This window comes from Phyllobates terribilis, unplaced genomic scaffold (genome assembly GCF_046119375.1).
Source record: "Phyllobates terribilis strain yellow unplaced genomic scaffold, ASM4611937v1 Scaffold_4__5_contigs__length_816908805, whole genome shotgun sequence".
NCBI lineage: Eukaryota > Metazoa > Chordata > Amphibia > Anura > Dendrobatidae > Phyllobates > Phyllobates terribilis.
The window spans coordinates 134,951,105-134,971,473 of NW_027362764.1; the positions used below are offsets into that span (position 1 = coordinate 134,951,105).

The following is a 20,369-nucleotide window of genomic DNA, read 5'->3' on the forward strand; positions in this document are numbered from 1 at the left end:
AATCTTTAAATGAGGTGTGTCCAAACTTTTGGTCTGTACTGTGTGTGTGTGTGTGTGTGTGTGTGTGTGTGTGTGTGTGTGTGTGTGTATATATGTATATGTATATATATATATATATATATATATATATATATATATATATATATATATATATATATATATATATATATATATATATATATATATATATATATATATATATATATATATATATATACACATCTGTGTGTTTATATATTAGATGTATATCATTTGAATTTTCAGCCTTAGAAATTAATTTATCTTTTTATGCAGAATATAATTGAGTCCTAACACAGTGGTGCTGTATTATGTATTGTATTCTGACTTTTCCAGATTGTCGATGAGCCTCCCAAAAAATTTAGAGGAAAAAAAAGTTGTTCTGGGTTTCTGGTGTAGTGGGAGCTTGCTGCATACAGATGTGTTGATCATGAGTCTCTTCTTGTATGTTCAGGAGCGCAGGGCTCCTCTGCCTTCCAGATTCCTGTGTCCCAGGCGCGGGTACGGTCCTGAACACTGACAGTTTGGACTAGCAGGAAGGCTGCGGCGCTGGTCCAGATTCTGCACTCTGCAGCCCTGGATGCAAAGGCAGCTTTACCTGGGCAGCATGGAAGGTGCGCAGGGACCGTGAGGCTGGCCAGATCCAGCCATCTGATCAACCTCAGAGCAGTGCTTGCAAGCTGAATTGAAAAGAGATTGCAAGCGTGCGCTCCTTACCTAGGAAACTTAGGCAAGAAGCTGTAAACAAGAGAATTGAGAATCCCTAAATTCTTCAGAAAGGAGAGGTAAATTACAAAGTTGCTTGTTTTTTTTTATAAGCAATTTTTCCCTTTCAAGAAGTTGAGACATCCCCTTTAACCTCTCTTCAATTGCTTTAAAGGGAATCTGCCCTGAAATGTGTATCAATGTAAGCACCGGCTCTTGTAACAGCATTGCATTAAGACAAGCAGTGCCTTTTTAGTTTCAGAAATCACTGGATGGCTTTGAAGGAAACATTCTTTTGTTCATATGCAACTGAAATGATGGAAGCACTATGGGTGGGGTGCATTGTACAAATCACCCTTTCCCCCAGTTTTTCCATATTTCACCGAATAAGTGGGAAGACTGGATTCAAGACCACACGGCCCCATATCAATGATAATTTGTGGTGATACAATCTTGATCCATCCAGTAAACAAATCTGTATGTTAAGCTAAACCTGTACCCTTTTTCATGGGAGTCTGAGTGACGGTAGAGATCAGAAAAGGGAACATGGCACTCCAGTCCCAGTGCAAGGTACTCAAGTAGGGCCATACCCCTTATACAGTTAGGTCCATATATATTTGGACAGAGACAACATTTTTCTAATTTTGGTTCTAGACATTACCACAATGAATTTTAAACAAAACAATTCAGATGCAGTTGAAGTTCAGACTTTCAGCTTTCATTTGAGGGTATCCACATTAAAATTGGATGAAGGGTTTAGGAGTTTCAGCTCCTTAACATGTGCCACCCTGTTTTTAAAGGGACCAAAAGTAATTGGACGGATTAAATAGTTGTTAATAAAATGTTCATTGCTAGTACTTGGTTGAAAACCCTTTGTTGGCAATGACTGCCTGAAGTCTTGAACTCATGGACCTCACCAGACGCTGTGTTTCCTCCTTTTTGATGCTCTGCCAGGCCTTCACTGTGGTGGTTTTCAGTTGCTGTTTGTTTGTGGGCCTTTCTGTCTGAAGTTTAGTCTTTAACAAGTGAAATGCATGCTCAATTGGGTTGAGATCAGGTGACTGATATGGCCATTCAAGAATATTCCACTTCTTTGCTTTAAGAAACTCCTGGGTTGCTTTGGTCGTCTTTTCATACTACAGATGGACAATGACCCAAAACATAAAGCCAATCAGTTTGGCTGCATTTGGCTGTATCTGAGCACACAGTATGGCTCTGAATACATCAGAATTCATTCGGCTGCTTCTGTCCTGTGTCACATCATCAATAAACACTACTGACCCAGTGCCACTGGCAGCCATGCATGCCCAAGCCATCACACTGCCTTCGCTGTGTTTTACAGATGATGTGGTATGCTTTGGATCATGAGCTGTACCACGCCTTCGCCATACTTTTCTCTTTCCATCATTCTGGTAGAGGTTGATCTTGGTTTCATCTGTCCAAAGAATGTTCTTCCAGAACTGTGCTGGCTTTTTTAGATGTTTTTTTAGCAAAGTTCAGTCTAGCCTTTTTATTCTTGATGCTTATGAGTGGCTTGCACCGTGCAGTGAACCCTCTGTATTTACTTTTATGCAGTCTTCTTTTTATGGTAGATTTGGATATTGATACGCCTACCTCCTGGAGAGTGTTGTTCACTTGGTTGGCTGCTGTGGCTGTCTCTTCACCATGGAGATTATTCTGCGATCATCCACCACTGTTGTCTTCCGGGAGCGCCCAGGTCTTTTTGCATTGATGAGTTCACCAGTGCTTTCTTTCTTTCTCAGGATGTACCAAACTGTAGATTTTGCCACTCCTAATATTGTAGCAATTTCTCGGATTGTTTTTTTCTTTTTTTGCAGCTTAAGGATGGCTTGTTTCACCTGCATGGAGAGCTCCTTTGACCGCATGTTTACTTCACAGCAAAACCTTCCAAATGCAAGCACCACACCTCAAATCAACTCCAGGCCTTTTATCTGCTTAATTGAGAATGACATAACGAAGGGATTGCCCACACCTGTCCATGAAATAGCCTTGGAGTCAATTGTCCAATTACTTTTGGTCCCTTTAAAAACAGGGTGGCACATGTTAAGGAGCTGAAACTCCTAAATCCTTCATCCAATTTTAATGTGGATACCCTCAAATGAAAGCTGAAAGTCTGAACTTCAACTGCATCTGAATTGGTTTGTTTAAAATTCATTGTGGTAATGTCTAGAACCAAAATTAGAAAAATGTTGTCTCTGTCCAAATATATATGGACCTAACTGTATACCATGGTATAAAGAACTGTGCAGTCATTTTCAAATTGCAAGACATGGGTTCTTATTACCATGTCATGTAATGCTAACGAATGGCATCAGTGACAGTAGTCTTGTTAAATAAATATATATACATTACGCTTAATGTTTGTTCTTTTAACATGGAAGTCTGTGGCATCTGTTGAGGCATTCCATCCATCAGACATATTTGCTTTTTATGTTTGTGGCACCATACATCTTTTGGATATGTCACTTTTAGAGATAAGTTAAGGAAGGACACTTTTGTACTTGTTTTTATTGTTACAATTGACATGAGTTAGTGGTACATAAATATGATGGCAGTGAGCAACCCATTTTTGCACCTGCAAACAGACAGAAGTTTATCATTTAAAGGGGATCTCTTTTAAAACAGTAAAATGAGGCACGCTCAACTGCTCTAACCTCTGTGGATCTTGGGCTGTCTGCTCTGGTTGTCTGCTCCAGGACACAAAGGTTTGTTAGTGGTTCAGATGACATCCTGTTACAGTCCCCTACTCACTGCAGCCAGTGGAGGGCATCAGCGGTAAGGTGGCTGGAAAACGGGCCATAATTGCTTCCTTTCCTGGCGCAGATCACCAGAACGGCCAGTTCTAGATCTATAGGGGTTAGAGCCGGTGAGTATGCCTATTTTATTGTTTTTAATCTATGCCTAATCTTGGAAAGTTGTTTTTTTTTTTTTGTAAATTTTGGACACACCCTTTAATTCTATAAAAGGTGAAGGGAAGAATTATGCATGACATGTTTGCAAGTGGGCACTTTGCTGGCTCTGTTTAAAGAAAGAATTTAAAAAAATGTAACATTCCACTTATATTTAATCAATAATGTTAATGCTGATTTACTGTAGACCTCATTATTTGCCGTATTTGCTTCTGCCCAGATAATATGTTGACGAGGGCACAGATTCTCTCTATGGTTCCCAAAGTTTTCTCAGTAAACCAGAAGGTGCTGGGGGGCAAAGTTCACAGAAGCGTGAATCTTATAAGCGTTTGCATGACTGGACGCTAATAAGACAGCCTGAGATTCATATGCCCATTTGCTAATATTCTCATTTTACCAAATGTGATAGATTACCCACTGAGAAATGTATTGTTTGGTTTCTAACATGATTATAATTTATGATTATAGTGCTGCCTCTTTGTCCAGTGGATGTTATCTGCTTCCTGTACAATGGAGGGACCATTATTTTGGAATGTAATAATGAATTTATCAAGTTTTAAAATCTTTGTGACAGATTTTCAATTTCCGTATGTCTTATGTATATTGATTTGTTTTTGGGGTGATCTTCTCACAGACGTTAATACCAGAGTTTGGTTTTGTTAATATGCAATACAAAAATAGTTTCTGTTTGGTGTCCATTCATATCACTGTCCCTTTCTTTATGCAGATCAAAAATAAGATCTGGTATCACCAAGAGTGTATAAAGCACATTTTTATTACATTAATGTCATTGCTTTATGCACTTTATCATAGATATATCCTCATTTACAAATTAGTAATAAAGATATACGGTAGTTACAACTAAGCTTCTGCGCAATTTGCATTTCACATATTGGTCTCGGGTGTTATAGCCGGGTATATATGTTTGTCATTTTTTGTTTCTATGTGATTTGGTACTATTGCTTGCATTGCAGAGTGGGTGGCAGGGCAGAGTAAAATAACTTCTTAAACATACTAGATAATGTATTGTGAAAAAAAAATAAAACCTAATGTGATATATGGGGTTTTCGCAAAATCACAAGTTAACCCATAACCATAGGATAGGAGATAACTTGTTGAAGGTCCAACCACTGGGATCCCCAGAGTTCCTTATAACGTCACTCTGCGGAGGTGCACATGCTCGACCGCCGCTCCATTCATTGTCTATGGGACTTCCGGAGAAATCGGTGTACAGCACTTGGCCATTTCTGACAGTCCCATTGACAATAGAAGGAGCAAAGGGCGAGTATGCGCACCTCCTCTTCATTTAAGATGGCTCTCTAGAGAAGGTTCCTGTTTCTCTGAGGTCCCAGTGGTCAGACCCCTATCGATCAGCAAGTTATCTCCTATCCTATATTGAACTATATTGTACACACATAAGAATGTATTTTATTTTTTTTGCTTTGTATATCGCCCGTTATACTTCTCCATAATGGAACATCTTTAGTGTTTTGCCCTCTTCAGGGCAGATTGCTAATTTGCAAGCACAGACATGTTGGGAAGCAACCGTTTAGGATTGAGCTCAGCTGATATTATGTAGATTGTAGTTATATCTGCTTAATCTATGGGAAAATAAAATTGAGTAGTGTGATCTGCACATAGTGCCCCCAAAACTGAATTTTCCTAAATTCTTCTTGTTTTAATGTTCCGGTATGAGCATTCACATGGGAAAGGTGTGGTGAGCTTTTAATTTTAAAAAATAAGAAGTTAACCACACCTGCATTATGCCAATTACTGTCTCTAATAATTAGCTGCAGTTTTCAAGCCAAGTAAATCTGGGCACGCTTTCCATAGCTGTCAGCCTCTATGGATTTTCTAGAATTGAAGCCTGGCCTACTAGATGGTACGAAAGAACAGTCTTGTATGTAAAGCAGTTTTATGTCATAATACAGAGGTATTTGGCAATATACAGCTAACAAGATAGTATTTACCTAATCACTGATATTTTATTTGCATTATTTTACGGTTTTGATAATGCAAGTAACAATATTTGTAGTAATAGAATTTCGGCTTGTTCCAACTTGCTTATCTTGTAATTTGTATTGAAATTAACCTAAAGTCAGTTGTTTCTACAGTTGTTTAGCAAATACCATTTATTGGTGTTTTCAAGGCAATATGGCTTTACAAAGTATATATTGAATTCTCAATATATATTACTAAACTGGCAGTGGTACACAACTGTAGTGTGGAACAGTAATTAATAGTGCTGCTGAATACTGTATCAAGATGTTACCTATTACTGGCTGCTTTGTCCCCCTATTTGAATAACCTTATATTTGTTTCTTTTTATTTTTGTTTTGCCGTTTTAACATCTGATGAAAAAAAACTGTATTTTAGGGGTTTTGCATGTAGTCCAGATTACTTTTTTTTGGAGGGGTTTGTGTCTTTTAGTAAAAAGACTGTAGCATTTCTTTGCACCCAATAAAACTTTGGTGCATGCCTTGAGTTGTGTGTGTTTTGTATGGCACTGTTTACATGCAAAAATGGCATAAATGACTGCGACATTTTTTCCACATCTTTTTTTTATGCTTTATTTATATATTTGGCTTTTGACAGACTCATACGTTTTAAAGCTTTATCTTTTTGACATGGTATATTCTGTGGATTTAAGGCCTGTAACTTCTACAAAAAATTGAGTTAAATACTTTTTAAAAATCCCTCAGCTCCCCCGATTCAGCCTTCTTTTTTTTTTTGTACTGTATCCCTGCATTGCAGAAATTTTCACATTTTCTTTCTTCTGGAGAGCAGTATGTGACACCTCTATTTTGCAGTCCAACTGGGTGACACATCAAAGATTTTTTAGGGGTATGTGCTTTAAATCCTCCCTCCCAGGTGCTGCCAATGACAGCTCTGCAGTGTCTGAGACTACTAGATCAGCTGCCTGGCTGTGACTGGCGGTATCTGAGTGGGAGGAGTGCCCCCATAGAAGACTTTAAAGAAACGCCCAGTTGGACTGCAAAGCAGAGATTTCACATACTGTGCTCCAGAAGAAGCAAATGTGAATTTGTCTACAATGGAGCGATGCGGAAAAAAAGGCAGAATAAGGGGAGCTCAGGGATTTCTACGAGGTATTTATCTCAGTTTTATTGAGCAAGTGACAGGTCCTCTTTAACTGTTGTCACGCTGGAAACCATGAACAGTCCAGCCTTCAGGAATAGTGACTGCCAGGTTCTTTACTATTATGCTCAAAAATCCACAGCATGTCCATTAATTTTGCGGAAGCGCAGCGTTTTCGCCACCATTGACTTTCATTAGAACGCGCCAATTCTGCAAGACTGCATCTGTACTTGCGTAATTGTCGCGTTGTAATGTGCGGATGGTACCCGGGTGGAGAGGAGAGGAGAGTCTCATCCACACCCAGGTACCATAGAAACTGTAAAATAAAGATTATATTCAACTTCTGGCGGCCCGCGCTGCGCTCCTTCTCCTTTGCCGGCACATCGCGTTGGACTGTAGGACCTGCGGTGACGTCAGTCATGTGACGGTAGGTCCTTCAATACAGGGCATCGTGATATCCTGGCAGCCAGGAACGAGCGCAGCAGCACATCCCGGGCCATCGGAAGGTAAGTATACATTTATTTTTTTATTTTTAACCATTCTAAAGGTCACACTATATAAATCCATGCTGTTTGCATGGATTTATATAGTGTGACCTAGTTGTCAAGCACTTTCAAAGTGATGCTAAAATCGCTTTGAAAGCGCATGTGAATCCGCATGTATTACGCAGGAAAAACACATGTACAATCCGCATGCGTTTTTTCTGCCAGGGAGATGCAGAAATGATGCAGAAATTTTCTGCTTCATTTCTGCATCGTGGGCACATAGCTTTACAGTGATGTTTTTTTAAGGCAACCACACAAAATTGCAAAAAATGTTTCTGTGGGGTGTTCTTCCCAAGATGGTCGGTGTTCATAATAAATGATGGAACAAAAAATATGTGACACATCTGCTCTGGATAAGTAGGTGCCCTTTTGGAGGGATTGCAATGTATTTGTAACCATTTCTTCAGGTTTATGGCACCACCGTTAGGCTGTGTGCCCACGTAGCATTTTTCAAGCGTATATGCTGCGGAATTTCCGCAGCGTAAACGCTTGAAAAACGCATGTATATCCGCACACCATGGTCCCCAATGGGATTCCGCAAGTTCTATGCACATGCTGCGGATTTTTCCGCAGCGTTTATGCCGTGTTCAAAAATCCGCAGCATGTCATTTAATTTTGCGTTTCCGCAAGCGGAATTGCCTTTGTCCAATGCATAAAAAACGCAAGGCAATTCCGCATGTGGAAAACGCGTGATAAACGCGCGAAAAATGCGCGATAAACGCGTGCGGAATTCCGCATGCGTTTTTCCGGGAGAGGACTTGCATTTATGCAGCAGAAATTTTCTGCTTCATAAATGCAACGTGGGCACATAGCCATAGGCTATGTGCCCACGTTGCGGAAATGAAGCAGAAAATTTCTGCTTCATTTCCGCATGTCCTCTCCCGGAAAAACGCATGCGGAATTCCGCAAGCGTTTATCGCGCGTTTTTCACGCGTTTTCGACATGCGGAATTGCCTTGCGTTTTTTATTGCATTGTATAAGGCAATTCCGCTTGCGGAAACGCAAAATTAATGAACATGCTGCGGATTTTTGAACGCAGCATAAACGCTGCGGAAAAATCCGCAGCATGGGCATAGAACTTGCGGATTCTCATTGGGGACCATGGGATGCGGATTACCAAGCGTTTTACAAGCGTTTCCGCTGCGGAAAATCCGCAGCAAATACACTTGTAATCCGCAACGTGGGCACGCAGCCTTAAATGTTTTCTTTCCTCAGAGGTCACCATTAAAGAGTTTTTACCAAGATAGCAAATTATCTACTAACCTCTCATATGATACTTAATAACCTGCTAATCGCTGGGGGTCCAACCACTGTGACACCCACTAATTAAGATAATGGGGCTTTGAAATGCCCCATTTGAACGGAGTGGTGTTCAAGAATGCTAGAGATATCCATGCTCTGTACTTAGAGTATCTCAGATGATCCCATAAGCAATAGATATAGTGGTGGTTTGCATATTCCATCCAGGCTGGGCAGATCTCCCTTCTTGGTGATTCCTGGGTGTCCCACTGCTGGCATCCCTACCTATCCCAAGTTATCATCTATCCTATCTTGGTGCAGATCCGTTAAACTACTGTGCACAACAGAACATTATGTAACCGTAAATTATAAATTTAATCATCTGATGCTTATGGGGGTCTTGTGACTCTCACTTGACAAGTAACATTGCGGGAAAGAAGTCTCGGGCAGCCACATTTCAACACACAATCCTTTTATGTTCAGGGGAGAGAGGCTGCGGCAGGAGGTGTCTGGCAGCGACTTTCTCCGCTTTCCCTGCTAAGAACACATGAAAGCTCAGATGAACCCGGGTGTGGAGAGCGAACTGTTGTTCGACTGACAGCTACCTCGTCCGTATGATCAGCTTATGCCCTATCTTTTTGGATGGAATATTATTTGTGTAGTTGTTTGTTTACATTTTTTCTTCCATTACCGAGAACATATCACTGTGATGTGCATGAAACTTCAGAAACATGGTTATATTGTCAATAATTACGATGGCAAGATGTGTTAACGAGACAGCTAGTATTATTACAGGTTTTCTAATTTTGATAGTGTTTTATTTTCATGTCTAATAAAAGGTATACAGTATCTGTCTTCAAACCACTGCAAGATGCACTAAAACAATTGTTTCTTTGTATTTTCAGATTTTATCTGAAAGAATTTCAACCCTGTGTATAGATAACTCAACCAACAAGGTAAATATTCTATTTATTTCCATGTTAACATGTTGACAGTAATGTATACAGATTGTATACACTTGCATCAATCACTGTCTCCACTGGGGCTCGCAATTTAATCTCCCTACACTAATGCGTCAATTTAATAGAAACCTAATATCCCCTCTGTGGGAAGTTAGAGGTTAACGGAGCGCTCCCTGTGACATTAGCCCATTCATTTATGTCCCTTGTTTGATGGCACTGTCCTCTCCTATATGGAGAGCCACCAGCTAAATGGGATGGCCAACGTGACCCTGTGCTATGATGAGGAACTGAAATAATCTGTTACCGGTCACTAAAAGAAGAAACATTGGATGGGTTACCGCAAATGGCTCTGCTTCTGAGATCTGCTTAACACCATTGCAGCATTTAAGACTTCATGTGGAAGACGACATTAAAGGGAATGTGTCCTTAGTAAATAATTTGTTTTTTCTAAACAGGTTTTTTGTGTTTAAATGTATTTTTTGGGGCAATATCTTTTCTCTGTATCGTAACCTGTATTAAAAATGAGAAATCTTGCAATTTTCACACTGGCCACTGGGGGTTTCTTAGACTCTGACTTCCTGCTCCTTCAGGAAATGCACTTGTACATTAGCAGCAATAGGCAGACTCCAATCTTATCTTTCGTATTGAAGCATCTAATGAAGGTGTGCAGAGATAGGGAAGCAGAAGGAGCGGTGAAATTACTAATGGTGGCTGGTGGATCCTGTGTTATCACATATGTATAGAGGTGTTACCTGTCATTGTAATCCTGTCTGGAAGGATAAGGAAAACTGCTATAAATGCTTCTTGAAAGGGCAAGTCTAAAATAGCTCCAATGGCTAGTATCAAAATTGCAAGCTGTCTAATTTTGTTCTTTAATACAAAGTATGATCTAAAGGAGAAAAAAATTGCCAAAGATTAAAGAAAATATGTTTATCACAAAAACTGATTTTAAATGAGTCATTTTCTGATGATCCGTTTAAGCGGTAGTCTAATACCTTCTGGTTTAACCTGACAGCTGTCCACATTCCACAGTTTTGCAGAATAGTTTCCTCAGTGTTCCTTATTATGCGCTTTCTGTCTACATTATAATATTCATGCCTTTTTTCTATTGATATCACTTCATCAGTAAATCATGAATCATAAGCTTTTGTTTATCCTCAAAAATTAAATGAAAGGTTTTCTATTCTCAAGGTCTGATCTTACAAAGCTACCATTATTGGTGCCTTTGTTTTATAATCTCCTTATCTTCTCTGAAAGCCTCCTGTTGGTCTTACTCATGTGTGAAAATCCCATCACTTCAACACTTTGATGGTGAGGCCTTGTAATAGGAGATGAAATATGATATAAGCCATTCTTATATCTCGAAGGTTCTTTCTGGTTTTGATAGATGACTTTTATGACATGTAAATGAGATATATGAAGCTTTGCTTCTGTGGGGGTTTGGCTGGTGGTGTAAACAGGGCCAGGTTTATGATGGCCGCCTCTACACAGAAGAGCAGTAGAATAAAGGTGGCCAAACCAGCTGATTTTGGCTGGACAGGCCAAGCATCAATACATATAAATGCCTCTCGAGAGAAAGATTAAGGATGCTGCCAAGATATATATTTACAGAATAATTAGTAATGTGAATGGGCACCTTGGAGAAAGATTGGCCCATTGGTATTCCAACTGACAATCCTTATGTTCTCTGGATATAAGCTTCCACCATAGTATTCTGACATCTTCTCTGCCATAGAGAATGGGGCAGTTGGGAAAGGTAGGAGTTAGCAGAATGATTGTGTGGCTTACAGCTATCTGATGAGTACGGGGGTCTTTACTCCTGTGCTTACTCCTCTGTCCCCATACAGAACACATGCAAAAAACACCAGCTGCTATTGCTACAAAAAATTCTACTATTCAGGCCTTGCCGCTTTTATCACTGGTTTGTCAGGGAGTTGTGTAGCTTTCTAACATATTCGGTTTGCTGTTACTGAAATGTGGAATGTATATTAATAAGTCACAAGCTGTCGCTGACGGCCCTCTGCTCGTGCCCTTTTATACCGTTCATCCTGAAGTGATGCTGGAGGTGACAAGAGGTATGACAAATTCCTGCATATTATGATAAATATGCATAACTTTAACATGGCTCCAGGAAACCTCACACAAGAATGCATTCAAAATACCTAAGAGTACCTATCTGAGGCTGTCTTTTTAATTTATTAGGAGTGGGCAGCCTCAGATTGGGGATTTTTCTAATTATCAACTACTAATAAAAGTGGTCAGAAGAATACTCTGATGCCCCCAAAAGTGCCCGACTCGCTAGCAAAAGTTGAGCATGAACTTCTGGATTTTGGAATCCCGGCATGCCGAGTGGGATGCCACCCCTCTTGCATTGAAAGCAAAACTCAGTCTTTACACTAACCCAGCGCTGCCACGTTCTTTACTAACCTGTTACTGAAGCTCTCTAAGGATGTTACCATTCGGTAACAGCTTAGTAAAGTACGCGGCAGCGCTCGGTTAATGTAAAGAGTGAAATCTTGCTTTTTGATTGCATGAGAGGTTGTGGAGAGTTGTGGCATCCTGCTCTACATCCTGGAAGCCCACAACCTGGAAGTTCAGCTAGAACGTTGAGCCATTTCGGGGGGCATAAAGGTAAATTTTGGCCATCTTTGTTAATGGGTGATGATTAGAAAAATCACCAATTTGGGGCTTCCATCTTTTCTATTATATAAAAAGAGCTGCCACAGATTAGTAATAGGTATTCTTTAAAGTATTCATCTATTTAATTTACCATTATATGTCCCTAAAGTAGACCACTCTTTTTTTTTACCCCTTCTTTTACTGTTTTCTTTTGTTCTACATTTGTAACAGATTCATTTCTGTCCTTGAATAAATGAGGAGCTAAGTGATGGCTGAAGTTGGCCATAAGCATTTGATACATGTTGGCCGTTCTTGTTAAGCTGGCAACTATTCCTCCGGACCTCCGCCTACATCTGCCCACTCTAGTTGCCCTAACCTGCATCTTCTGAATGGGGAGAGTGCTGTACACCTCTGGTGGCTGCGTATCTTCCTTGAGAATAAAGGGATTACTCATGTTGAAAGCCAATTTCTTTATTTCACGAATATCTTCCATGAGGGAAAAGTAGAGACTATTAAAATACCTTGCTCAAAAAATAAAGGAACACTTAAACAACACAATGTAACTCCAAGTCAATAACACTTCTTTGAAATCAACCTGTCCAGTTATGAAGCAACATTGATTGTGAATCAATTTCTCCTGTGCAAATGGAACAGACAACAGGTAGAAATGATAGGCAATTAGCAAGACTCCCCTATAAAGGAGCGGTTCTGCAGGTGGGGTCCACAGACCATTTCTTTGTTCTCATCCTTTTTGGCGGTTGTTTTGGTCACTTTTGCATTTTGTCATTGCTCTCACCTCTAGAGGTACAGTAGCATGAGGCGGTGTCTACAGTGTAACCCACAGAAGTTGCTCCGGTAGTCCAGCGCATCCAGAATGGGGCATCAATGCGAGATGTGGCAAGGAGGGTAGCTGTCAGCACAGTGTCCAGAGCATGGAAACAGACTCCACGAGAGTGGTATGAGGTCCCGAAGGCCACAAGTGGTTGTGGTTCTTACAGCCCATCACCGTGCAGTGTGATTGGCATTTGCCAGAGAGCACCAAGATTGGCAAATTTGACATTGGCACCCTGTGCTCTTCACGGATAAGAGCAGGTTCACACTGAGCACACGTGACAGTGTGGAGACGCCGTGGAGAACGTTCTGCCTGCAACATTCTCCAGCATGACCGGTTTGACAGTGGCTCTGTAGTGGTATGGGGAAGCATTTCTTTGGAGGACCGCACAGCCCTCTCTGTGCTAGCCAAAGGTACCCTGACTGCCATTAGGTACTGGGATGAGATCCTCAAACCCATTGTGAGACCATATGCTGGTGCGTTGGGCCCTCGGTTCCTTCTGATACATGACAATGCTAAGCCTTATGTGGCTGAAGTGTCAGCAGTTCCTGCATGATGAAGGCATTGATGCTTTGAACTGGCCTGCCCCTTCCCCAGACCTGAATCCAATTGAGAACATCTGGGACATCATGTCTCTTTCCATCCACCAACTTCACATTGCACTACAGACTGTCCAGGAGTTGATTGATGTGTTAATCCAGGTCTGGGAGGAGATCCCTCAGTTGAACATCCGCAACCTCATCAGGAGCATGCCAGGTGTTGTAGGGAGGTCATACAGGCACATGGAGGCCAACACACACTACTGAGCATCATTTCCTTGTTTTGAGGCATTTCCACTGATGTTGGATCAGCCAATAATTTGATTTTCCACTTTGATTTTGAGTATCATTCCAAATCCAGACCTCCATGGGATATTAATTTTGAATTACATTGATCATTTTTATGTTTTATTGTTCTCCATGCATTCCACTATGTAATGAATAAAGATTTGCAACTGGAATATTTAATTCAGTGATCTCACAAAATTACAATATCATCAAAAAGTTAATTTATTTCAGATCTTCAATACAAAAAAGTGAAACTCGTATATTATATAGAGTCATTACAAACAGAGTGATCTATTTCAAGTGTTTATTTCTGTTAATGTTGATGATTATGTCTTACAGCTAGTGATGAGCGAGTATGTTCTGTTAACCCTTTTGCCGAGTATGCTCAGGCGAGCACCGAGTAGTTACAGCTGCTCGGTGTTACGTTTGAATCGCTCCCGTGTGCATGATTTGCGACTCTTTGACAATTTTAATACATGTGAGGAATGTGTAAGAAATAGGCTGATCGCCTCCATGCCACGCCGCATTGATGCAGTAATTGATGCAAAAGGAGCCTCGACCAAGCATTGAGTGCATTTACTGAACATACATTTCAGTAGGCCAACATTTCTGATTATAAAAACATTTTTCAAGCTGTTGTTAGAAAGTATTCTAATTTACTGAGATAATGACTTTTGTGTTTTCATTGTCTGTAAGCCATAATCATCAACATTAACAGAAATAAACACTTGAAATAAATCACTCTGTTTGTAATGACTCCATATAATATGAGTTTTTCACTTTTTGTATTGATGATATTCTAATTTAGTGAGATGCACCTGTATCTAGGATGTGGTATTTTAGTGCTCCCTTTATTTTTTTGAGCAGTGTATATTATATGGTAAGCCACCCCTCCTGAAATTAGCAGTTCCCAGCAGCATTATTTTAAAATGTTTGGCCGCCTTAAAGGGGTTGTCCGATCAAAAGTAATAAGTCTGCAGTCACTCTGTGTGACTGCAGACTTATGAATCCCCCCAGCGCAGGCACTGTGCACTGCAGGTATTCGCCGGTATGAGACCCGGGATCGGAGGCCATGTATGAGTTATACATACCCCCAGCCATTGTATTGAGTGAGGCCGTGCCTTCTAGTCGGAAACACCCACTGGCCGTCCACGTCACTAGATGGGGCGTGGTCTTGCACCATATAAGTGTATGGAGCGAGGCGGCGCTGAATGGCCGGGGATATGTATAACGTATACATAGCCTCCAGTCCCAGGTCTCATACCGGTGAATTCTCAAGCTCATCAATACAGCATTATGTTTTGATGCTAATTGATAATGAACTTGAGCTTTTCCAGCAGTTTTGGTTCCTCAGAAGTGCAGGTGTTTGACACTGAAAATTTGTTATTTAATTAAGAACAGAATATTGGGTCTTAAAATATGGAGAACATTAGTTTTATAATTTGCTTTCCCCAGGACTAGTGAAGGCAGCTGCCTGACGTGTTACAATGCCAGAGGACAAGAAAAGCCACTTTGGGGGCAGTCAAGCTTTCTGTTATTCAACTTGAGCTGTTATTAATCGATCATATTTATTTAGGTCAAAAAACTGTAAAATATTATGATAGAATAATAAAAATGTCAATGTACCAGTATTATTTTTTTTCTTCCAGTCATATGGTGAAAGCGTAACATGTGCTGGAAGAGCTTTGAGGAATGCAGTAAGAAGTCAGTCTCCTGCTCTTATCAGGGATCGCATGTATCTTACTTGTATTTGTCGGTAAGTTTTTATTTCCTATTTTCCTTCCAAAAATTTGGGGTGCGTCTTATAGTCTGTAAAATACGGTACTCATTGGTAAGTAAAATAATTCCTTATTACGCATTATGAAATCAGACAGTGGTATAGCAGCAACATGTATTAAATTATTTGTCTTTCCATACTCCTGAATGCTCGGCTAAGCAGAGTGTTCATGTGTTTTCAATGAGGGGAGAAAGCAACTGGCAGACACATTTAATTGAAAACTTCTAAGACCATATTGATTAGAACGTATAGTGCCTGCCTCTTGAGGACAACCTCTGTCCATATATATTATGCCATATTGACTGTAAAGTGGACCTGATACGTGCCATGAATATGTCACTTTTTACCTGGTGTAAGTGCCGCTGTTCTCCGGAATCTGCCATTGTTTATTTTTTGTTCCTGAGATATGGCCTCTTCTCAGAATGTAAATCTAGTCTTTTTAGCCAACTGGGCTGATTCTCAAAAATATTCCCATAGAGAAATGTTGAGGACCTTGCCCACTTTGCTAGAAAGACTAAATTTGTATACAGGGATGAGTGAGCCATATGTCGGGAGTGGATGGAGACGGCAACAAAAGAAAAATAATGCCACATTCAGGAAAACAGTAGGATTTGGACCCGCTAAAAAATACATATTTATGACTAGTGACAGGTCATCTTTAAATAGGTTTTCAAAGCAGGGAATTCCCTATCTGCCTGTTACTCTGTAAGCAAATCAGCTGTGGTGGTTCCAGTCTCAAAGGTGTCATTGAGACAACTCATTTAATGGAATGTTAAAAGTAAACCCAACAATTAAAAACATGTCAGTGATACCATATCCCTGGAAGGGTTCTCCCGGAATATTTTAAAAAATAACCTATTGAAAATAATTATAAATAACCTTTGTCCTGTTATACTGATATAAACCTGTTCCAGAATGTTAGGACAGCTGCCTGTGAGCATGTGTAGTAGGAAGCTCCACTGCTGTGAACTGGAGGTAATAAGAATATTTACTGTCATTCAAAAAGATAAGAGGAGGCTGATCACACTGCTATCTGCCCTGTCTATCTGATATAATACCTCTTTATGCATGCTATCTCCAGTCAAAAGAGGCCACTCACACTGCTGTCCACCCTGCCTATCTCACTCTGACAGCAGTGTGTGTGAGCAGCCTCCTTCTACATCAGCACCCCTGGTATCTCCAGTATTAGATCAGCTAGACAGGGTGGACAGCAGTGTGAGCAGCCTCTTCCTACATCAGCACCCCTGGTATCTCCAGTATTAGATCAGCTAGACAGGGTGGACAGCAGTGTGAGCAGCATCTTCTTACCTCAGCACTCCTGGAACTTCCAGTATTAGATCAGATTGGCAGGGTGGACAGCAGTGTGAGCAGTCTCTTCTTACCTCAACATTTCTAGTATCTCCAGTATTAGTTCAGAAAGACATGGTGGACAGCAGTGTGAGTGGCCTCTTCTTTCTGCCACACTTTTTAGGTATTGCTAGTATTAGATCAGATAGAAAGTAAGGTTAGAAGTGTGAACAACCTCTTCTTACCTCAGCACCCCTGGTATCTCCAGTGTTAGTTAAGATATAAACAGGGTGGACAGCAGTGTGAGCAGCCTCTTCTTATTGCAGCACTCCTGGTATCTTCAGTGTTAGATTTAATATATCCAATGGGAGCACATTTACCTACTGCACATGCTCATGGGCACCTGTCCTAACAATCTAGGACATATTTCTGTCAATGTAACAGAGTAATTACTTCCCTAGACGAAACAATTGGGATGTGTTAATTAAATTTATGTATACATTTAGCACATTGTATTTAACAAATCAGCACATTGACAAGAGTAGAGTTGTTTCTTAAAAAAAAATTCTGTTAGTCAGTATAGCAAGTCATCAGAAGGAACGTAACACCTATGTTCTTTTCAAGATATTTACAAGACTGTTTCTAAAAATTCTGCCGACTAACAGGGCAAATTTTTCTTCTTAAATTTTATTTTCCCTTTAAGAAACTGTCAGCTCCCCAGATTCAGACTAGAAACATTTTTTATGGTGTATATGTATCAGGATATACAGTACAGACCAAAAGTTTGGACACACCTTCAAATTTAAAGATTTTTCTGTATTTTCATGACTATGAAAATTGTACATTCACACTGAAGGCATCAAAACTATGAATTAACACATGTGGAATTATATACTTAACAAAAAAGTGTGAAACAACTGAAAATATGTCTGATATTCTAGGTTCTTCAAAGTAGCCACGTTTTGCTTTGATGACTGCTTTGCACACTCTTGGCATTTTCTTGATGAGCTTCAAGAGGTAGTCACCAGAAATGGTCTTCCAACAATCTTGAAGGAGTTCCCAGAGATGCTTAGCATTTGTTGGCCCTTTTGCCTTCACTCTGCGGTCCAGCTCACCCCAAACCATCTCGATTGGGTTCAGGTCTGGTGACTGTGGAGGCCAGGTCATCTGGCATAGCACCCCATCACTCTCCTTCTTGGTCAAATAGCCCTTACACAGCCTGGAGGTGTGTTTGGGGTCATTTTCCTCTTGAAAAATAAATGATGGTCCAACTAAACGCAAACCGGATGGAATAAATCCCCAACAGTGTCACCAGCAAAGCACCCCCACATCATCACACCTCCTCCTCCATGCTTCACGGTGGGAACAAGGCATGTAGAGTCCATCCGTTCACCTTTTCTGCGTCGCACACAGACACGGTGGTTGGAACCAAAGATCTCAAATTTGGACTCCTAGACCAAAGCACAGATTTCCACTGGTCTAATGTCCATTCCTTGTGTTCTTTAGCCCAAACAACCTGCGATTTCTGAGGCTGGTGACTCGGATAAACTTATCCTCAGAAGCAGAGGTGACTCTTGGTCTTCCTTTCCTGGGGCGGTCCTCATGTGAGCCAGTTTCTTTGTAGCGCTTGATGGTTTTTGCAACTGCACTTGGGGACACTTTCAAAGTTTTCCCAATTTTTTGGACTGACTGACCTTCATTTCTTAAAGTAATGATGGCCACTCGTTTTTCTTTACTTAGCTGCTTTTTTCTTGCCATAATACAAATTCTAACAGTCTATTCAGTAGGACTATCAGCTGTGTATCCACCAGACTTCTGCACAACACAACTGATGGTCCCAGCCCCATTTATAAGGCAAGAAATCCCACTTATTACACCTGACAGGGCACACCTGTGAAGTGAAAACCATTTCCGGTGACTACCTCTTGAAGCTCATCAAGAGAATATCAAGAGTGTGCAAAGCAGTCATCAAAGCAAAAGGTGGCTACTTTGAAGAACCTAGAATATAAGACATATTTTCAGTTGTTTCACACTTTTTTGTTAAGTATATAATTCCACATGTGTTAAGTCATAGTTTTGATGCCTTCAGTGTGAATGTACAATTTTCATAGTAATGAAAATACAGAAAAATCTTTAAATGAGGTGTGTCCAAACTTTTGGTCTGTACTGTATTTATGTTTGAATAATATAAGAATTAAAATCTTTTTTACTAGAAATAGTTGTGAATTTTTAAAGATGTTTACATTGATGTATGATGTAATTAAATTTTTAAAACTTCTTTTTCTATTTTTTTTTTTATTTCTGAGTCAATCATTCAATCATATATCTTCTAATTTTTATTTATTTTCTTTTTTTGTTTTCTTTTTAGAAAAAGTTGTGTAGGATCGGAGTTGGTGGATTGGCTCATGCAGCACTGCCCATTTGTTCAATGTCGATACACCGCTGCTGGAATATGGCAAATCTTACTTAAACTGGGAATTCTGCTTTCAGGTCTGTGGAACTGAAATGTTTGTGTTTATAGAAGTCACAAAATCCTGATGAGAGAGAGTGCAAACAGGTTTTTTTTCTGAAAAATGTTGCAGCTGTTCTAAAGAATTATTGAGATGAAAATAATATTATGGATAACCGTGTTACTTCTGTTCCTGGATTGAAAGGTAGTGGTGCATGAAGGGAAAGGAATGTCCTAGGCTGGCAGCATGTACCATCACTTTGGTTTTACTTCTCCTTGGTGCACGTCTCCATGTTATATAGCTGCTGCATTTATCGGAGGTGTTATTTCTGGAGCTAATCCTTCATTGAACATGTTTCCACTAGTTCTAGGCTTGAAATTATTTGTTTTCAAAAGACACGCAGGAAAATAAATCAATCCGTTTTACCTCTTCTATCGTTAACATTATTATTCTCAATGATTTTTAGTTCCCAATAGAAGCAGAATCTATAGGTTTTAAAGGGGCTGTCCAATAATTACAACTTCAGAATAGATGCAAGAAGAATTTATATAGACTATCTCAGAATATGTAGTAAATTGTGTATAACGCCATTGTGTTTATACAGAACATTTATGTATTTGTTTTTATTTTTTTAGGTCACTTCTGATTTTTATGATGTATGAGTTTAGCTGTCTTCCTGTTAGGTCTCTTTGAGACATGCTCAGGTCCCTGTCTTGATTTCCTCCTGCTTAGCACAAAACTGTAGCATGAAACTAATAACAAATCTAATCCCATTGTTTCCATTGAGAACGGTTTTGTATCCATTGAAATCAAATGTATTCCCAGTTATTTCCCTGCCTGTCCTACTAAGGTTACTAGAACAGTGCACAATTTTGTCATCAAGCTGCTTAAAGGGAAACCTGGTCTTTAAAAGCCATCGAGGACTAAACTGCATGGTAGACTATGAAAGACAGGTCTCTCCCTATACATGCATGCAGGGAGAGACCTGTCACTCACTGGCAGCTGGTGGAGAAAAGTTACCGGGGACCTGCCTGTCTGACTAGTCTCTTGTGTGGCTTTTAAAGTGCGCAGCCAGTTTATGA

At 40.1% G+C, this 20,369-nt stretch overlaps 1 protein-coding gene across 2 annotated transcripts in view; it reads left to right on the forward strand.

The window, feature by feature from the left end:
* RAPGEF5 (Rap guanine nucleotide exchange factor 5) overlaps window positions 1-20,369 on the forward strand; it is a 372,046-nt gene that overhangs the window by 96,265 nt on the left and 255,412 nt on the right. For both annotated transcript variants that reach the window (XM_073677776.1, XM_073677777.1), the window contains 3 exons: window positions 9,439-9,489; window positions 15,423-15,529; window positions 19,206-19,327. In XM_073677776.1, coding sequence (XP_073533877.1) covers window positions 9,439-9,489; window positions 15,423-15,529; window positions 19,206-19,327 — 280 coding nt within the window. The remainder of the gene's footprint in view (window positions 1-9,438; window positions 9,490-15,422; window positions 15,530-19,205; window positions 19,328-20,369) is intronic.